The sequence below is a fragment of the Archocentrus centrarchus genome, chromosome 4, assembly GCF_007364275.1.
Source record: "Archocentrus centrarchus isolate MPI-CPG fArcCen1 chromosome 4, fArcCen1, whole genome shotgun sequence".
NCBI lineage: Eukaryota > Metazoa > Chordata > Actinopteri > Cichliformes > Cichlidae > Archocentrus > Archocentrus centrarchus.
In genome coordinates, this window is record NC_044349.1 from 29,678,812 (window position 1) to 29,699,372 (window position 20,561).

The following is a 20,561-nucleotide window of genomic DNA, read 5'->3' on the forward strand; positions in this document are numbered from 1 at the left end:
TGGTGTATTTAGCACACCTGTGGTGAATTCGCTAATCAACTTTTCCTCTCGTTCATTAAGGTGCTGGTACCTGAGACAGTACAACAGTACAGCTGCCTGCCAGTTTGCAAGAAATATGAGTTGTGGGTTATGGAGTGTGTCCTGGGATCACCTCCAGCAGGGCATGTCACTGTTAAAAATAAGGCACACACATATGTAACGTGTCAACGAGAACGCACTGTATCAAAGAGTCAAGGTGAACCCACAGGTAGTGAAGTCATGTGTGATGATTAAAGAGCTTTTTGAATCAACTTAAGTATTTTCAGTTAATATGAATTTATTTTCTGTTGACTCACTCCAAAGGAATTAACTGTCCTTGTGGAAATAAGTGCACAAACACTCATATGAACCAACATGCAGTGTTTATCAGCCTTTTATTTAATTGTACAAAAAACAGCATAGCACCGTAATCCCACTCCTTAAGGCACACGTGAGTAATGCACCTATTTTCCTTCTCCAGTGAAACCAGAACATCAATGACGTGGCAGCTTTTGATCCATCACAATTCACCAGTTACTGAAATGTGTGAAGCGCAAAAAGATAGTGATCAATTTTGTTGTCCCTGGTGAGCTGTACTACTCAAACTAATAAAAACAGGAAGTCAGGGAGGCTCTCAAACAGAGATATCCAGGACAGAGACATCTTGCATCACTAGAATCTGACCAGCACTCTGAGAGGAGTAGCAATACTTGCAAGTTGTGGAGGGATGGATGCTTCGCCATCCCACGAGCTCATAAATGTCATCAAGACAGCTTGATGTTTACTTTTGGATATTCTTTTACAGTGAGTGTTGTGCCACTCTACACAGTTCTGGCTGTGTTAACACTGCATAGTTATGAAGTCCGCCTTTACTCATGGTGTCACAGCTTTGCTATTTTAGCATGACGGTAAATTAAACACAACTTGAGCAAATGAACTGTAACCAAAAACTCGTCATACTTTTGCTGATGCTCATAAGTTTCTGCTGCAAACCTGGAACTTCTCTGACAAGCACACTCTGAATAAATGCAAACTGCAGATGAAAGAAGATACAGTGGAAACTGTACTGTTACATGGTGCTTATTTAAATAAAAAATAGTCCAAATGAATGAATTAAAATAGAAAGTACATGTTACAATTTTAGATATTTGAGTTTGCAGAACATTTAAGTAATATGTAAACATGGTGCTGAGCAGTACAGCCTTAAAGAACTGCTCGCATGGCATAATCCTTAGGTGCTCATATGGATACCTATAGACACTATGGACAGGTAGTTGCTCTTACTATACTATTTATCTGCACCAAGGAGGTTATGTGATTGGTTCAGTTTGTTTGTTTATTTGTCAGATTACTCACAAAGTTATGGACCCATTTACAAGCTGAGATTCTTTACCATCATTTCACAGAGCAAAACAGGACCTTTTTTTTTAAAAATTAGATCTTTGCAAATACATATTCATTTGAGATAAGATAATTTGGGAGGCCTCCTTTTGATGCTCTCAAGAAAATATCTTAAACAATGATCTGGATCCAGGGCTTCATACATGGTGTGGAGGGAATCTTCAGCTTTGGTGGAGGTGGTGCTGTTGTAGCAGTAGTAGGATAAGTCAGCATGGTCACAAAAAAAAATTGGCCCGAGCATACACAGATGCAATAAGTATAACACCGGCCTCCCTCTCATTTTCATAATCTGGTAACTGACAACATTTAAAGGCTAGAAATGAATTATTACCTTATTTTGGGCAACAGCGTGGAAAAAAGTTGTTTTGTTTTGAATTTCATCCTATGATGACCTGCACAAAAAGATTCTACCGCATAAACTGCGGAAAACACTAGCCTGGAGATTACAGCAGTATGTGTAGGCAGTGTTTAAAGCCAGAGACAGACAACATCGTGGACAGAGATAGCTGAAAGAAGAGGGAGATCATTAGTCCGTCCCCAAATTATACACAGACGTCACTGTAAACTGACGGAGTGCCACATGGAGCTGTTTACACTGTGAAACTCCTTATTTAACTAATGACAGCCCAGTGAATACCAGCTATAAACTGCACATCATCACAAGTCACTCAGAGCTGTAAATAACTGTTACGAACTGAGTGACACTGCCTCTTCCTCGTGCTCATTGGCAGCCATAGAAACAAAATCCCTCAAAGGAAATCGCCTGTTATCTTTATGAATGCAGAAACAACAGCACCGCAGAGGCGCATTACTTTTCTTTTTTTACCAACACCCCAAAAACAGGCTCTAAAGGTGTGTTTGAAGTGTCACCCATTCCCATAGTTACTTCCTTTCCAGCCAAACTCTCCTTAGTGATGGATAAAACTGAGATTTTGACCAAAAGCACCCGGTCAACAAGAGATTCAATCAATATCGAGGGAAATTCCACTGCTCCAGCCGTATACCAGGGCCAACAGTTAAGCGCCCTGCATGCTGTTGCCACATGTCTTGTCTCCTGAGCAACGTTTATCATCAACATGCCACTGATAGGACAGGAGGCAAGCCTTAATAGTTGACTTATTAAAACAGAGCTTTTGGCCTAACATCTCATCCATCACTGAGGCCGACTCTTGTTGCTTTTTTTATACACAGGTATCACATTTATATTTTTATTGGGCGTACAGGCTAGATAAGAAAAAGGTCCTTCCTGTACTCAGCATTAATTAGATGGATTGTACGGTAAGGATTTTATTTTCCACAAATAAAACAATAGAAATATTATTGCTGGAAAAAAAGTTATCAGCTCTTAAATAAAGAGGCTTGCTCACCACCTAACCCGAGCTTCTCCTCTTCCTGTCTTGACATGAGTCACACGCCTCCAAAACAGAAATGTGTCACACGAATAGTTCTGTAACTCATCTGCTAAATGCATGCTCTTACAATATGTAGTGTCTGGGGCTTTTGCTGTGGCTATTGGATCACTGCCCTTGGTATGTTATGTCATAAAAGATGATAGAGTAGTGCGGTCCAGAAAGCACACAAGCACACACCCAACACGGTCACAGCCAAATCGCTAGTCTGTCGCAGCCACTGCTCGCCATTCATGGTAAGCCCTAGATTCCATGCCACTGTGTAGGTTCTTCCCATGATGCCATCTTGCCCTCTATTCAAGACGACACCATCGTGGCTGTCAGATGACGTCCGTGCCCTTGGTGCATTTGCAGGGTATCTGTCCACTGTGTTAATTTGCAAAAGAAGGAGGATGAAAGAAGACACTTCCCACAGCAAACATGACACTGACATTACGCAGATTATCTGCAAAACTACAAATCAAAGAAATCGGTGGTGCAAACCAAAGTATAATGAAACTGCACCACCTTGTGGCAACCACTGGCAATTAGGTGCAGTGGTGAACCATACAAATACCTACCAAGAGAGCTTTTCAACAGAGCCACAGCAGCAATGACAAGGACAGCAAGAAGAGATGTATACACCTATAAAGAAACACAAAGAAGGAGTTCATATTTTCTTTCACCAAATAGCAATCTCTAATGATGCCAACGTCGTATTCATGATAAAAGTCCAATTTGCATTTTTAACATTTTTCTAAAATTAAATGTAGGCCGGATTGCAACGGAGGTTAACATTCTGCAGATTCTGAGGAGTGCAGCTTGCGTTATATTTTCCCTTACTACACACAGCATGATTACATTGCCTTATGCCTACCAAGAGGAGCTGTGCACGGTTCTGAGTCATTCTCCTCAAGGCTTTTCCCATCTGGAGTCCGAGCAGAGCTAAAGAACAGGGCGTCACTGCCTTTTCACCCTCCATCACTGCACATCTTAGGAGATAAACATGAAAGCTGTGTTACATGAGATAAAAATAATACTACAATCAGCCCTCATACTCCTTTTAAGAAACAGCAGCAGAAGCATGCATTGCAATGAGCGCAACATTAAAGCCAACAAGTGAATAAAATGGATCACGTTATTGGAATCTTTGTGTCCTGGCACTAATGTGGATGTTTGTTTGACATATTCCACCCACCTAAACATTTTTGGAGATTCTGTAGTGTTCTTATGAAAGACGGGCACATACCACTGTAACACTGTAACATCACCTTCTTGGCTGCAGTCTTCTGCTTTGAAGTCTCAACATGAGCATTTTAGCTGCAGCTATCTTGCTATTTTATAACCAGACATGACAAGCGAGGGGTGGATCTCACTGATATAGCAAGGACACTGCATGCTCAAAGCAACTTGTCCATCACTATGTGGCTACATCCTAAAGCATCCCATGTTTCATTGTGTATTTTGTCTTGAATGGAAAAAGAAGTTACATAATAAACCGCACAAGAGTTGAACCTAGTGACTGAGATGATAAATTCGTCCGGAAAATGTCTCTGAGCTGGAGTCTGTATCCCTCTTTCATGTACTGATGACCCTGACCTCCCTGACAGTGTGCCGCCCTGCCTCACTGCTTTGATCCAGACTCCTCAGTTTCTAATTCAATTGAGCATCTGCTGGATGTGCTGGAACAAGATCCATCCACTGAGCCCCCAGGTGCAAGACACTGTAGGACAACCCCAGGGGTCTCATGTCCCTCTGATGGGTCAGAGCTGTTTTAGTTAAACTAGGGGAACACATCAGGCTGTTATCAGTCCTGGAGCATTTAATAGTGGCAAAATTGCTGGAATGTCTCAGTTACACAGACGGTGTCTTTTGGCTGCAAAGTGTCGCTTGCTAGACATGTCAAAAATGAGATGGGTCTCTCCCTCTGAAATTATCATCGACCAAAAGGGTTGCCAGTATGAAGGAGGATATCTCAACTCTAAACATAATCTTTTCCTAAACCCAACCAGGAAGTGAAAGTAAAAAGCAATCGAAATGGGGAAAAAAAAAATCAAGTGAAGTGCAAATGGGGATGAGCCATGGCCTCCGGGCTGATAAGCCTGCGACTAATGATGCTGCCATCTCTCGAGCCTTCTTTAAGTGGACTTTGTAGGTATCTAAAATAGGATTATCTTTCTGGTGATGTGTCATGGCACTGATGCCAAAAGACACCTTATGCATCACGGAGAGATAAAGCGGCACACTCAGTATTTGACATTTTGACATTTGCATCTTCTCCCTGTGCTTGTGTGGGTACTCTTCAGGTACTCCAGCTTCCCGCTACAGTCTAAAGACAAGTACAGTTGAAACCAGAAGTTTGCATACACTATATAAAAAGACACATATGCATGTTTTTCTCACTGTCTGACATGAAATCAGGATAAACCTTTCCTGTTTTAGGTCAATTAGGATTACCAAAATTATTTATATTTGCCAAATGCCAGAATAATGAGAGAGACATCATGTGATGTCATGTCTTTGGAATCTTCTGATAGGTTTATTGGCAACAACTGAGTTAATTAGAGACACAGCTGTGGATGTATTTTAAGGCACACCTGAAACACACTGCTTCTTTGTGTATCATGGAAAAGTCTAAAGAAATCAGTCAAGATATCACTTAGAGAATTGTGGACTTGCACAAGTCCGGTTCATCCTTGGGTGCAATTTCCAGATGCCTGAAGGTGCCTCGTTCATCTCTACAAACAATTATACGCAAGTACAAACAAGATGAGATGTCCAGCCATCATACCGCTCAGGAAGGAGACGGTTCTGTGTCCCAGAGATGAACGTGCTTTGGTCCGAAATGTGCAAATCAACCCACGAACAAAAGCAAAAGACCTTGTGAAGATGCTGGATGAAGCTGATGAGAGTGTGTCTTTATCCACAGTGAAACGAGTACTCTGTCGATGTGGGCTGAAAGGCCACTCTGCCAGGAAGAAGCCATTACTCCAAAAGAAACATAAAAAAAGCCCAAATAATGTTTGCAAATGCACAGAGGAACAAAGACCTTAATTTTTGGAGACATGTCCTGTGGTCTGACGAAACTAAAGTTGAACTGTTTGGCTGTAATGACCATCGTTACGTTTGGAGGAAAAAGGGAGAAGCTTGCGAGCCTGAAAACACCATCCCAACTGTGAAACATGGGGGTGGCAGCATCATGTTGTGGGGTTGTTTTGCTGCAGGAGGGACTGGTGCACTTCACAAAATAGATGGCATCATGAGTAAAGAACATTATGTGGCAATACTGAAGCAACATCTCAAGACATCAGCCAGGAAGTTAAAGCTTGGGTGGTTACAAATTGGCTTAAGGATAACAAAGTCAGTGTTTTGGAGAGGCAATCACAAAGCCCTGATCTCAATCAGATGATGATTGAGATTCATGTCAGACAGTGAGAAACATCCATATGTGTCTTTTTATATAGTGTATGCAAACTTCTGGTTTCAACTGTATGTTAGACTGATGACCTGTCCAGGGTGTACCCTGCTTCTCACACTTTGACAGCTGAGACAGGCTCCAGCCCCCAGCAACGGGATGAGTGAGAGTGAAGATGGATGGATGGATGGTTCTAATGTTCTGGCTAATAAGTGGCAACCACTGCTGTTAGCTAACTGCCTTTGTAGATGTTCAGTTCAAAGACTAAAGACAGATGAGAAAAGCTAGCACAGCTCTGTTTTAGCAGTACTGTATCCTCTTTGTTTGTTTTGTGTATCGTTCCTTTTTAGCTAACAATAAGCTTTTTCCACTCATGTTTCATGTTTGTGCTGAAAGTGCATTCGTGTTTAACCTAAAGACAGAAAGGAGCGCTACTGCAACCATCATTTATCTCACACATGGCAGGAAAGTGATTTAAAAATATTTAACTCCTGAGAATTTACATATTATTGTTCAAATGGCAGTATTTTTAATCTTTACTAATGTACTAGAAAGGTTACTGATCACTGTTGTTGTCACAGCTGATTAATTAAAAAGTACCTTTTTAGGATCCTCTCCATCACCTTATCCAGATCATCGTGACGGGAAACATTAACCAAGCTGAGGACGCTCTGTGGAAGGCTGTGGCCTTCTTGCGCCAAAACAAACAAGTTGTACATTCCCTGGGAGTCAGTATGAAAAATAAAATTAGAACAGCAGTGATGTTTTTTTTTTCTCACTGAGAAAGTATCTAAATAATAACACAGCATAATGTTGTTTGTTGCTTTTACTGCAGTGGGCCCGGACCTGTGAAAGTTTAATTAAGTTTATCACAGGGTGATGAGATTATAGCTGAAGTAAATCTGTCACCTGAGGGCTGCCTGCTAGTGCTGCTCTGCTATACATTGATATGGCCTGCTCAGCCAAGGATAATGAGTCCTCTTGTGTGCTGGGGGAATGGTAGTAATAGTAGTCTCCCATTTTCAGCAGAGCTATAAAAGAAGATAAATACTTGCTGTTCAGTGGCCAGATTGACAGGGAGACTGGATTTAAAGCAAAATGAAATGAGAAGAACTCACCGGACGGATGGGGATCAGAGTTTAATATAGAGTAGTTATGATATCTCCACTGATGCTCATAACCGAGATTCAGCTCCTGCATTTCGGAGAATGAGCGCACAGTGACAATAATGACTTTAATAGAGGAATTATGTGCAATTTGTTCATCAGAACTCCAAATATGATTGCAGGATAATGATGAAAAGCTCAGGTGGTGTTTTGTTTTAGGACAGCCATAACGGGTTAAACCAGAGAAAGTGGATGCACTCACCTCACACAGGTGTGCAACATTGCTCTGGGCCAAACCTAGACCAGTTTGAGCTGCCAAAAGATACTTCACAAAGGTTTCCTGCCTGTTGGCGACACAGTAGCAACAAATATGAAGAGGGGGAGACAATAGAAAAGACCAGAGACAATGATTAAATGAGGGCATTTGAAAAGTAATTGAAATTAATGTCCCTACCACGAGCCCTGGAGGTAGGCCTGAAGAGCCTCTCTTATCATAAATCCAAGGTGTCCATTTTGTTCACAGACCTTTTTCAGCAGCCTGCACGGAAGGTAAAGGATGTCTGCTGTATTATGGGATATAATTTACTCCACATAAACAGGGAAAATTTTAATATGATCTAAAAATAGTTTAGATTTGTTGAGGTCATTCTAAAAAAAGCGGCACGAGCTGCAGGAGGACCCTCTTTAAATTCATAAGATACCAGAGGAGCACTTGTAAGCAGAATCTCTCTGTGCCAGACAATAATGCGGTGACAGTGGTTCTTATTTTTAGATATGCAAATACTGGGTTCTGACCTTGAATTAGCCACTGTCATTGAAATTAGATGCCAATGAGCTGCAGGCTACAGTGCAACAGCCCATAACAAAGCTTTCTTCGCCAAGCTAATGAAAGCATCTTACATCACAGCCCTCTTCATATCCTGAGACACCCCTTCCAGGCATCCTGTCGAAAGGTACCAAGCAGCTTCCACCGATGCAGCTATATGACCAAGCTCAGATGCATTCAGAAACTGCTCAAAAGCAGCACTCTGCGGATCACATCAACAAAAATAGATCAGCTCACTGATCACACCTGGACAGTGCTAAAAATACATTTCTGAAGTTGTGGAAATCAAACCTCATTTTTCTGCGGTCTGTCTGGGTTCAGCCCACTGAGGTGATAAATCCCCAGGTTGAACATCCCATCATGGCTCCCATTTAAAGCAGCTTGTTCAAAGAATTTCACTGCAGTTTTGTGGTCCTTCAGTACAGTCCCATGGTACCAGCCTAGACCATTCAAGGCATTAATTGAGCCCTAAAGCAAGGGAAACAGACGCTAGTATTTATAGTAAATTCACACACTGTAAACACACCAACTGACTTGTACACGCTCACCATTGCTGCTGCTTTTTTCATCAGCCGAAAACCTCGGGTGTTGTTCCTTTTCACTCCCTGGCCCTGAACGAATCAACATCAATCAGTGAATCAATAACTGTCAAAACACAGACATGGCACACACAAACAGACGCACAAAACATCCAGTGTTCAATTCAACTGTAAAATAGACATTTTTACAATCTCAGACTACCTTCATCAGTAGGATGGAGTAGTCGTACATCGCAGAGGGATCCTTCATTTGCATAGCACTTCTCTCGAACCACTTCACCGCACTCACTATGTCTTTTGAGACTCCATTTTGCCCCCAGTACAGCATTGTTCCCATGTGTTTCTAAAGTTAATGGAGTTTTTATTAGCCTATTCTGAACACCTACTGTGTTATTGACCACAGAGGAGAAATTAAAGTACGACTGACTTTGAAAGGTTCACACAGCACTTATTTTTACAGTACGTCTTGTCAAAAGTCAGAAGAGTTTGTGTATCTCACATACCTGAGATTCTATGTCTCCTCTCTCTGCTTTGAATTTCAGATACTGGAAATCATCACTTGTCTCGTGTGTCAGGCGGCTTAAATCCTCTTCATTGTTTAAATAGATATGTTCAATGGCGTATTGCTTTGGAAAAGACAAACAGAGGCGTTATGATAGTGAACGGCTAGTGCTGCTACTGCGAGTAAAAATAGCATCAGTGTGCAGCGTCCGGAGGATGTTGTGCTCTGCCAAAAACAACCATCACTTGCATATCTGTCCATCTGATGAATGCATGGGCAATATTCAAACATGTTTAATATTTTGGTCTTGGCCAGTTTCTGAGGAAAATCACTGGAAACTTTATTAGGTACACCTTGTTAGTACCAAGATAGAACTGCTTTTGCCTCCAGAACTGCCTTAACTCTTCATGGCACAGATTCAACAAGGTGAAGTAAACATTCCTCACAGATTTTGGTCCATATTGACATGATAGCATCACACAGTTGTTGCTGCAGGTTTGTCAGCTGCACATCCATGATGCAAATCTCCCATTCCACCACATCCCAAAGGTGCTCTATTGGGTTGAGAGCTGGTGACTGTGGAGGGCATTTGAGTACAGTGAACTCATGTCATGTTCAAGAAACCAGATTGAGATTATTTGAGCTTCTGCAGCATGGCGCCTTATCCTGCTGGAAGCAGCTATGAGAAGATAGTGTACACAGTGGAATTTGGATTTGGGAGACAGACACCCTCTCTATTTTTAAGATTAGGCTTAAAACTTTCCTTTTTGATCAAGCTTATAGTTAGGGCTGGATCAGGTGACCCTGAACCATCCCTTAGTTATGCTGCTATAGGCCTAGTCTGCTGGGGGTTCCCATAATGCACTGTTTCTTTTCATTCACTTCTTTTTACTCTGTTTATACTCCACTCCGCATTTAATCATTTGTTATTAATCTCTGGCTCTATTCCACAGTGTGTCTTTTGTCCTGTCTCTCTCCCCTCAGCCCCAACCGGTCACAGCAGATGACTGCCTCTCCCTGAGCCTGGAGTTTTTCCTTCCCACTGTCGCTTGCTCATAGGGGGGTCGTTTTGACTTCTGGGTTTTTTCTGTAATCACTGTAGGGTCTTTACCTTACAATATAAAGTGCCTTGAGGCGACTGAATTGAATTGAATTGAATTGAATTGAATTGCGGTCACACTGTAAACCCAGATTTTGATTCCACTTAAAAATATTGAGTTCATATTACTTAAAATTACCTAGAATGTGAACATTACTTGTTAATGCTGAGTAGACTGTACTTTTTGATGGTCTATCTTATTGTAATTATGTGTTTGAGTTCAAACAACTTACCGGTAATATCATCAAGTTTTGCACCTGCTAAAGATCTAGTTTATACCAGTTTTAACAGATTGGATTAATGTGCACCTGCATGGTGGCACGATGGTTAGCAGTGCTACCTCACAGGTAGAATGCCATCTAGAAGGTCTGGGTTCAATTCTGGCTTGGCCCGGGCCTCTCGCTGTTTGGAATAGCAGACATTTGGTGTTTTTGTTCACAACGCTCTCTTGTATATTTTTTTTATTGTTCCATGGACAAATGTTATTTGTAAATGTTAATGTACCAGCATTCAGCAGGGCTGAGTTTTATCATGTTTATTTACCAAATTTAAACAGACACAGTTCAACACTGTAAAAAATATTTGTGTTACTGGGTGGTGTGGTGGTTAGCACTGCTGTCTCACAGCTAGAATAGCTATCTGATAGTCCAGGTTCAATTTCACACAACCATGAAAAGGATAGGGGGGGTTGACTGATCAAAAGTCAATTTATTTTTTCATGAACTATAAAACATAAGTTTGGTCAATTAGAACATACAATTTAGTTCAACTGGAAATGGAGTAGTGCTTACTTAACAGGCTGAGTTAAATGAACTGTTTGATTACTTAAAAAATTTAAGGCAACGAGTTACCCTGGTTTTTTTAAGTAGATTCAACTTATCCGGGTTTACAGTGCATAAAGTAATGAGCATGGTCACCAGTATTACTGAGCTGGGCTCTTGTGGTTAAACAATGCTTATTTGGTACTAGGAAATATCCCCCACACCACTACACCACCACCTCCACTAGCCTGAACCTTTAATACAAGGCAGGATGCTTTTTCTTGACACCAAATTCTGACCCTACCATCTGAATGTTGCAGCAGAAATTGAGACTCATCAGACCAGGCAACATTTTTCAAATCTTCTATTGTCCAATTTTGGTGAGCCTGTGTGAAGTGTAGCCTCAGTTTGTTGTTCTCAGCTGACAGGAGTGGCACCCAGTGTGGTACGTGCAGAGATGTTCTTGGATACTTTGAATGTAACGAGCCATTCTCCCTTGTCCTCTGATTTCAACAAGGCATTTTCACCCAGATATTGGATATTTTCTCATTTTTGAGAAACCCTAGAGATGAGAGAGTGGGAAAATCCCAGCAGATCAGCAGTTTCTGAAAAATACTCTGACCAGCCCTCCTGATACCAACAACCATGTCGTGTTCAAAGTCACTTAAATACTGAAATCAGCTTTGTTCGCAGTACATCAGTACATGCCTAAATGCACTGAGTTGCTGCCATGTGATTGGCTGATTAGATATTTGCATTAACAAACAGCTGAACAGGTGTACCTAACAAAGTGGCAGATGTGTGTACATTGCTCACAATTATTTTGGTCTATGTTGAGATCAGGATTATTGGAAAAATTGTTTATTTTCTTTTTACCATCGACTGCCCTGAATTATAAAAAGAAAGAAAGAAAGAAAGAAAGAAAGAAAGAAAGAAAGAAAGAAAGAAGAAAGAAAGAAAGAAGAAAGAAAGAAAGAAAGAAAGAAAGAAAGAAAGAAAAAAAAGCCACAGTCTGGCAGGGAGTGAATTTGGGCATATCTGAAAAAAAGTGCAATCATCTTGTCTTGATTATCTTATTTTCATAATCACTGGGAGATAAAATTGTATTTCAAATTAGAATTAAAGATATTTATTGTGTGAGTTTAATGGATTTTTAGAGCATTTTTGGTGGCACGCTGCAGCTTTGACACCGTGAAAGTTGAGACAGTGACTTGTGCAAGAGCAGATTTTTTTATAGCCCCTTTAAATAATTTCACAACTCGGTTGACAGTAAGAACAAAATAAACTAGGTTTTTCCTTTGTTTTCATTAGCACTCAAAATCTCACCCAGTCTAAACTAACAACCCCACACGGTCATAACACTGTGATTTAAATATTGTGATTGGTGCTCAGAAATACATGACATCGCTGTTTTGTATTTAAGATGGGCGCACACCTCCGAGACAACCAGAGACAAAACAACACAGAAGGAAAGAGAAAATAGAAAACAGGATCTTGCTGCTTTTATCAAGGATTCAGAGGGATTGTTGTTCTGTTGTCTCCTCTGGCTCTTAAAATGCTTGGTCAAAATGCCACAGAAAATGATCATTACTTGGTACACTGGCTCAGTGACGATGGAGTAGACAGTAAGGTCTTTCTGCCGTATTCATGGACCTCTGTTCATTAGATGCAGCTTATTGAAATACTCAAAAAATCAACAGGAAATCGCTCGGAAGCAGCCTTTTCTCATAGTGTGCTCGTCATCTTTCAAGTGCTCTCCCTCTACTCATCAACACGTCTAAATCATTCATAAATGAATGATTTAGGACCTGCGCTCTGTGTTGCGTCCAGCTGGCTGAACTAGCAGCCGCACTATTATTGTATTCTGAAGGCAGCGTGTCATTTCCACAGCATGTGTGCATGTTTTTATGAATGCATTTGTGTGTGAATGGCTCTTTTCACACTGCACTTTGTGTATTTTTAAGCTGAGCTGGCTGTAGTCACATATTATGCGCGGATATGAGAGAGGTATCAATCGTCTCATCTTATTCTTAAAAAAAAGAAAGAAAAAGAGAACTTAAAAGAAAATAAATACATTTCCCAAAATGCAGATATAGCTTTTTAAATATACTAGGACAAACTGCATGTTACAGTGTATCTAATATGGGCCCTTGTAACAAATTCCAAATTTTTATTATTTCAATAGGACTACTATAATTCCTACCCTTAACTGAATATCCATGAAAAGGCTAAAGCAGGAGCAGACAGCAATGAGAAAACACTTAATACTGATCAAGTAACAAACAGCATGAAAAGGAGGAGCAGGGATGGAGGAGGAGGGCTGCAAAGTGGCTTGCAGAGTAGCATCAGCAATAGCAAGGCTACAGCAACATAAACAGGATGAAATATACTTTAGTTATGTCAGAGTTGAGAAATTATTCAATGAAATGAAATAATTACCCCCTATAAGAGATTTGGCTTCCTGATGCACAGAAGATTATCAGCCGAGTCATCCTCTGACATGTGCTGGCATTAATATCAGCTGTTGTCAGCTTATCTACCTAACGCTATGCTCAACTTATACGAACTTCACTATTATCAAGATTGTTATAGCTATTCAAAACAAAACACTAATTCAGAAATGATTTCCACATTAGAAACATACCATGTTTTCATGTATTCTGGACCTGTCAATGCTGCTCTGTGTTCCAACGTTGGAATAGTAGCTATAAGCCATATCCAAGTCTTTAGGAAACCCATCAATTCCCATCAAGTGTTTGTACCCTGCATGCATCAGGGCAAAACGGTCATCACCCGAGGCGCCAATCAAACTGTAGACATGACCCTGAAAAATGCAAGGGGGGGTCAGTATTATCACTACTATTATTACTGTATCACACAAATGGCTTTACATATGATAAAACAGCAGTTAAGATACAAATAGGGCCCTGAGTGTACCTGCTCATGATTGACTGAATGTCCCAGGCCAGAGAGATGGATGGTGGCCAATAAGAGAGATGCTCTGTGATTTCCAAAGCAGGAGGACGCTCGTAACAGTGCCATTGATTGGGATGTGATTTTCATTTGTGCCTTATCCACAGGCAACATTGTTCCAACTGCTTCCTTAAACAAAGCACTCCTGAGGTGCTTCAAGCCCAAAAACCCTTCAGAAACAGATTGTTGTGTGAGTTCCATAATGCATCCCTTACACATTGGATATATTGTAGTGGTCGAGGTTATAAACAGAGCAAAAATCTCCACCTGTTCCAATTTCCTCCTCCATTGTTAGCAAGAAATGAAACAGAGTGCTGTGCTTTAACTGTGTTTCAAACGTCCATGTTTGTGTGCATGTTTTCTCTTTTGATTGAAACTGACCCCGCAGCCTTAAGAAGTCGGGGGTACAGACATCTGAAATGAAACAGAAAAAGGAACCTGTTAACAGTGTTCTCTCTGTACTCAATAGGAGCACTTTTAGTGCATTGACACACTTGATATTATGTCTCTCAAAGGTCACTCCTTGCAGAACAGTGCAACATGGCTTGTGTAGGACATATCAAAATATTTTACCTCTGCTGACTGGCGACAGAAGGTGATTCTCCGTCACTTCTTGCAGAAACTCTTTCGTAAATGCTCTTATTTCCTGACACTCATAGTGAGTCCTCTGCAGTTCATGTAATGTTGACACAGAATGCAGTTCATTTTTGATCTGTGATATGAATAACCCAGCATTTGAAAGGAGAACAGGCATGAAATGGCGCAACAACGTTATTTCTGATCAGAAATTTGATTTTTTTAAGGAAGCATTTAAGCCTCGTTTATCATCACCACATTGTTTGTTGCTCACACCAAGTGTGATATCACCACAGCCTCATAACTATTTATACTGTCAAGTGAGGTGTGCCAGACTTGCTGCAGTCTTCTCCTGAATGATACATGTCATCACTCAGAAAAAAAACCTCTCCATCAGCGCTGGCACAGGAATGGAAGAAGTCGCAACTGGAAGCAGGAGGTTTGTTCAGTTTTTACCAGAAAGTCTCATCTTTATTGCAGCATTTCCCTCTCCGTAATCTGAGAAACTCTGGGCTGCTGAGATGATTTAGCATTGACATAGCGATAAAGTGACGCCACCCACCGGGTCACAAAAATTGAGAGGTACGTGTTGAACTGAAATGACACCAAAGCGAGGCACCAGTAAATGTGGTGTCACTTTTGACAACCTGAGCATAAACTGCTGTTTTTCTAAACTGGGCAAAAGATTAAGCGCAGAATTTTCCTCGTGTTTAGTTTAATTTTGGTTTTGGGTTTAAGATATTTAGGATGAAATTATCTCTAGAGTGGACCTCTTGTGCTCATTTCCAGCTTCGTGTTTTTATTCTTGGCTTTACGTGATTCAAAGCTCACAATCTTAGCAATCTTTTACTGGGCCTGGGTGCAGCCTCTCAGTTTACCCACTATCTAATAGCAGCAATTATACCTTCTCTCCCTATAAGGCTACACATTTTAGGCTTACTTTCTTATGATTGGCTGCCCCTCACAAACAGAAGGCTTGAATAGCAGGTGGGTGGGGCTTCTGTGCAAGAAGTGTGTATTTGAGATGACCATATTAAGGATATCAGATCTCCCTGACATCACACAGATCCACAAGCAGAGTCAGACTGATTAGCAGTAGCCACAGTAGGCCCTGCTTTATTCAGTTGAGAACTTCTCTCTGGGTTTTAATGCCTTCTTTAATTACAGAAAGCAGCACAAAAATATTTAACTCAAATGAATATATTGTGCTTCTTTACACTTTACCTGTTTGGTTCCAAAACGGTAGTATCTGATAGGCCCGAAATACCCAGCGATGCCTGCTAAGTATCTGCTTCCTCCGATCACAAAGTATCCGTCAGTGTCATCATAATGGATGCTGTCCCGAAATCTATGACATTTAATACCACTCAAACCAGCAATCACACACAATCATAGGCTGACAAAAACAATATTTCTCTTGCAGAAACTGGGCAACAGTTGTGTTTTGCTCATGGGCTTACCCATATACATATTTTTTGGTTTGACCATCCCATGTGGTTTCCAGCAGCACCTGAAAGTCAAACATAACAATACATGAGCCCAGAAAAAAAAAAAAAAACCTGCTCAGCTGTAAACACCTCCAAATTGCAGTACACACTAGAATCGCCTGGAGTTTCCCAGCTGGAAAGAAACCATCATCAACATCTCACAGCTGTTCTAAAAGGAAACAAAGACTAAAAAACCCACCAGAAAAAGGATGACTATAAGATGGTGCCCAGAGCTTTATTTTGATTTCTGTTCCTCATCCCACCACCTCTAGGCCCATGCTTGGGTGCATTACCTTTGAGTCCTGTATGTAACAGTCTAATCTAATCCATTTCCACAGGGGCAACGCTGCTCGGGCTTGAAATGCTTCATCTGCTCCCGTTCTCTTACGTGCCTGAATTACGATGCCCCCTATACAGCACATACGACATATATTTCACCACAAGAGAGCCGAAGCTCTTTATTAAACACGCTCACAATCGTATGAGTGGGAGTGACCCACCTGTGTCTGTAAGTTGCATCAGAAGCGTGTCATATGAACTTTTTCCATTGACATGATGGATGATCCCACATAGCTTCTTCTGACACCATTTCAGTAGGTATATCCACACAGATAAGGTGACGCTGGAAACCAAGCAACGAAACGTGATTTGACAAATCATTTCATCATCCACTCAAGCATGAGGTTGAATTTAAAGCGCGGCGCTGTCTGCTAAAAACGCCTGACCTCGCTGTCTTTCATTGACCGTAAGTAAAAAGCTTATATGCTCTGGTGAAGCGGCTTGGTGAAGCTTGTAAAGTCATTTAAAAAGACACTGAAGTAAAACTAAAAGTGGAGTGTATTCTAACTGATGCCTGCACTGAAAAGGAAATGATCACTGACCTGCAGCCTGTCAATCTGCTGATCTCAACACAAACCGTGACCATTATCTACACTATCTACTTTATATGTGAGGAAAATGTGCTGGAGCCCACCTTTAAAACATATAACATCTAAAAGCTCTGTTTTACTTAATCCTTTGATTCAACATTTGGAACCTCAGCAGGAGATTTTTTTTCATGCTGTGTGGTTGAACTTCAGACTAAATCAGTTCCAGCTAAAATGAGGTAAATTAGAAGTCCAACCTGGGCTGTGTCACAGCATGAAGTCGGGCTCTCTCTAGAGCTCTGTCGATGAAAGGCTGGAACCTGCGGATCACTCCAAAGTGCTCACCAGTACTTGCCAGAGGGAACTTTAGCATATCGATTACATCTGTGTTCAAGCAAAACAGCAAAAGGCTCCATTCGCAAACAGTTTCACGTTTTCTTTAAAAGCTTTGGAGATAACGATGAGACATGCGGAGAAAATGACAATGTGATTAAGGGTCAGACCTGACTCATGTGGACACTGATGGATTCTGTGGCTGGTCATCTGCCACATTAGTTGAGCCGACCATGACGGGCACCCGGTGGGAGGTTTACTTGGCCGCTCAGAGGGTGGAATTATCTGCAGCACTTTATAAATCCTCAACATGGAGCTGCGGTATGTGCTGAGTTCACTGCCATTTTTAAAACTGTCCAGCCAAGCACGGACTGTCATATTCTGCGTGTCCAAAATGTTCCTGTTGAAAAAGTCGAGTTGATATGAAATGGACGGAGGCAGTCTGAGCGGCACCTGATGGATCCTGTAGACTTGGGTTCGGCTGCTGATCCACTTTCTCCTGAAGACCACTAAATCTGTCTCCTGCAATGTGGACACCACCACCTCGACTGCAAGCTGACATTGCCTGGAGCACTGATACCGCACGCGGACCACTGAGCCGTCTACCACTTTGTCAGGGACGGAGTCAAACCCTATAAAATTGTCAGGCAGGGTCTCACCACTCTGGGCTGAAAGGACTTGTAAAGCACACTTTGCCTGGGTAAAGAGAAGGAAATAAAAAACATTAAGCAAATATGAAGAGAAACAGGCTTGCATGAAGTTTTATTCTCTCAAACAAATCTGAAATATTTATGCAGCTGAAAACGTACCTGCAAGAGTGAAAATATGAAACTTGTTGAAGAATCTTGTAACATTGTTACAAGAATCTTTAAGCTGGTAATTACACAGGATCATCACTAAAGCAACTACTTTCACAGTCACATTGTTTTCAGCAGTTATAGCTTCTTTAAAGAACACAATAATTATTTTCAAATTTGCAAGACTGAAAAAAGGTATAAGAGACATATAGACATGTAATAAAGGTGCTTACCATTGGAGCAGAAACAGTGAAGATATATCCAAAAATGATGGAGTGAAACACATTCATTTTGATTGTGTTGTTGTTTAAGATGAAGTAAAAAAACAAAACAAAAACAAATTTATATTCGTTGGATTATGAATCTCTTTGACATTCAGAGTTTTAAATAACTTTGGTTTGGTTCTCAGTGTTTGACACTTCTGGAACACTTTTCCAAAGAGCTCTGTGAGCGAACACCCTGTGAAATGCAGCCTTACCTGAAATTCTGGTTTTTCAAGTTCATGTAACAAAACTTTTAAAGGGCTGGTACCCACAAGGGCTTGGCTATATTTACTCTGATGAGTAATAAAAAGGTTTTGATTCATGTTATTCATGATTCTATTTGGGAACTTTCCATAACAGTGAAGCATCAGAGCTGACTTAATCTGATGTACTGGAGCCAAGACTTTGTCATCAGCAACCCCCCCACCCCACCCCAACCCCCCCACCCCCACCCTCCACTCCCCCCGTCCTCTTTGGCCAATGCCCACACAAGACTTTGAAGAAATCTGACCTGAAAAAAAAACCTGATATGGCAGCCAAAATTAATTACCCATGGGCTACTGACTGTTTATGTTTCAAAGTCAAGGGCATGACACGTGGTCATGTTGCTAATGGGTTGCTTTAGGTAACCACACGTAGATGAACATGGTCTATATAAATGGTGGCTGCTGCTATAACAGACATATGCTCTTGATGGTATATGGCAAATCTTTACCTGACATTAAACAGAAGCATTTTTGATTGGATTTTGTTGGAGAGTTTTTTTTAAGCCAGCAGGATATGCTGTAAAAAAATATATATATTTATACTCTGTAGCCTTTTCTGGCGTTCAGAATCATAGGTCATAAGTTTTAATGGCTTTACAGGACATATGCAATTTTCAGACCATCTTTGAGGACAATCGACGCACCGAATATCCTGCAGTGCCACATGGAAAGAGGATTGCTTCTAACTATGTGAGTGGTTTGCCCTTTAGCAGTAGCACAAATCTGTTTTATTTTTACATACCAGTGGCAGAGTACTTAGATCAAAGTCCGATACAGTTTGGGCAAATCAGCACAGTCCAGAGCTCCAGTGCCATCTCATCTGAAGACTCCTTCTTAACGTCCTCCTCCTTGCCAACATGCCTTCCGTTTGCTTCCTCACAGTCCGTGCCTCTGCCCTTTCCCATGGCTCACGGCACCACCACCTTGGCTTTCATGTTTCAAGGTGGCGTGATGGCTGCAGCAGACACTCGTTCCAGTTGCTCGGGCCTCGTCGCGTGCCCAGCCTCGCAGAAGATCCTGCCCATTCACAGTCACTTGGTGGGCCTGACCTCGGGTACTTCGGCCGACTGCGCGCTTTGGAAACGTATTTTGGCTCGTGAGCTCCGGCTTTACCAACTCCGCTACGGTCGACGGTTGTCCACAAGAGGAGCTGCCAAACTGCTTTCACACATGCTTCACCCTTTCAAAGGAACTGAGCTGTGTGTGGCTGCCACATTGTGTGGGTGGGATGGAGGAGAAGCGGACGATGGAGAGGCTGGTCCTGGTGGTCATGGAGAAACAACAAAAAGTCAAATGACTGAGCAGAAAAACTTTGCAGATAGCCCCAGTGAAAAGGTCTCTCTGGCAGAGGCTCAAAGCTTTCCTTTCTCTCAGCAGTGCTTCAGCAAAAAGAAAATTAATTTATCTGGACCGGATCTGTTTTATGTATGCAGTGATGGTACTCGCCTACAGGGAATGCTTTTCTCTGTGGGCTCAGGATCCCCTTATGCCTACTCAATTCTGGACCAAGGAGTTCACTGGGGACTGGAGGTAGATGAGGCCACATCAATAGCTAGAGAAGCTGTGTACAGGGCTACGTATAGGGACGCATATTCAGGAAACTGTACGGACATTTTTCACATCACCTCAAAAGGATGGACTCGCAGAAACCGGGAGGATTTGAAAGAGGAATATTACAGAGAAAAGGAAAGGCGGAGGCGTGAGAGAAGGAAGAGGCAGGACGTGACTTTGTCTGAGTAAAGACGTGAAACAAACAAAAATGGCTTGGGAAGCGAAAGGCGTTGGGAGTATTTTGGAGCGATGTGATATGATGGCATCTTTGCAGCAGTTACTAAATTAATGAACAGGACAGGCAGTTGCATCCTCCGGGCTATTTCTCAAATGATTTGGGCATGCATATCGTTCCCTCTAATAAACAGCTGATGTTTTGTTTGTGCTGATGATT

At 41.5% G+C, this 20,561-nt stretch overlaps 2 protein-coding genes across 2 annotated transcripts; one reads left to right on the plus strand and one right to left on the minus strand.

The window, feature by feature from the left end:
• Window positions 1-403: 403 nt before the first annotated feature.
• Window positions 404-18,377, minus strand: LOC115779161 (protein sel-1 homolog 3). The gene is made up of 24 exons (XM_030727674.1): window positions 18,321-18,377; window positions 17,461-17,986; window positions 17,215-17,341; window positions 16,592-16,713; window positions 16,385-16,500; window positions 16,065-16,114; window positions 15,829-15,952; window positions 14,602-14,740; window positions 14,296-14,442; window positions 13,993-14,198; window positions 13,700-13,879; window positions 9,197-9,319; window positions 8,896-9,036; window positions 8,703-8,765; window positions 8,446-8,622; window positions 8,229-8,356; window positions 7,783-7,866; window positions 7,591-7,672; window positions 7,341-7,416; window positions 7,132-7,253; window positions 6,823-6,944; window positions 3,685-3,799; window positions 3,389-3,452; window positions 404-3,194 (listed from the first exon to the last, which is right to left on the minus strand). Exons 1-24 carry the CDS (start codon window positions 18,375-18,377, stop codon window positions 2,959-2,961), a joined length of 3,327 nt encoding a protein of 1,108 aa, XP_030583534.1. The 3' UTR covers window positions 404-2,958.
• Window positions 18,378-19,204: 827 nt separating this feature from the next.
• Window positions 19,205-20,356, plus strand: LOC115778902 (proteasome subunit beta type-5). The gene has a single exon (XM_075074362.1). The coding sequence runs from the start codon at window positions 19,205-19,207 to the stop codon at window positions 20,354-20,356; it is 1,152 nt and encodes a 383-aa protein (XP_074930463.1).
• Window positions 20,357-20,561: the final 205 nt, after the last annotated feature.

Bases quoted from the DNA above. Each gene is read 5' to 3' on its own strand.
- LOC115779161 (XM_030727674.1), bottom strand. From the start codon at position 18,377: ATGAATGTGTTTCACTCCATCATTTTTGGATATATCTTCACTGTTTCT. The intron at 14,443-14,601 runs GTAAAATATTTT...GTTTCATTTCAG, and splicing joins TCTGTCGCCAGTCAGCAGAG to ATGTCTGTACCCCCGACTTC. The intron at 3,453-3,684 runs GTAGGCATAAGG...GTTTCTTTATAG, and splicing joins ACCGTGCACAGCTCCTCTTG to GTGTATACATCTCTTCTTGC.
- LOC115778902 (XM_075074362.1), top strand. From the start codon at position 19,205: ATGGCTTTACAGGACATATGCAATTTTCAGACCATCTTTGAGGACAAT.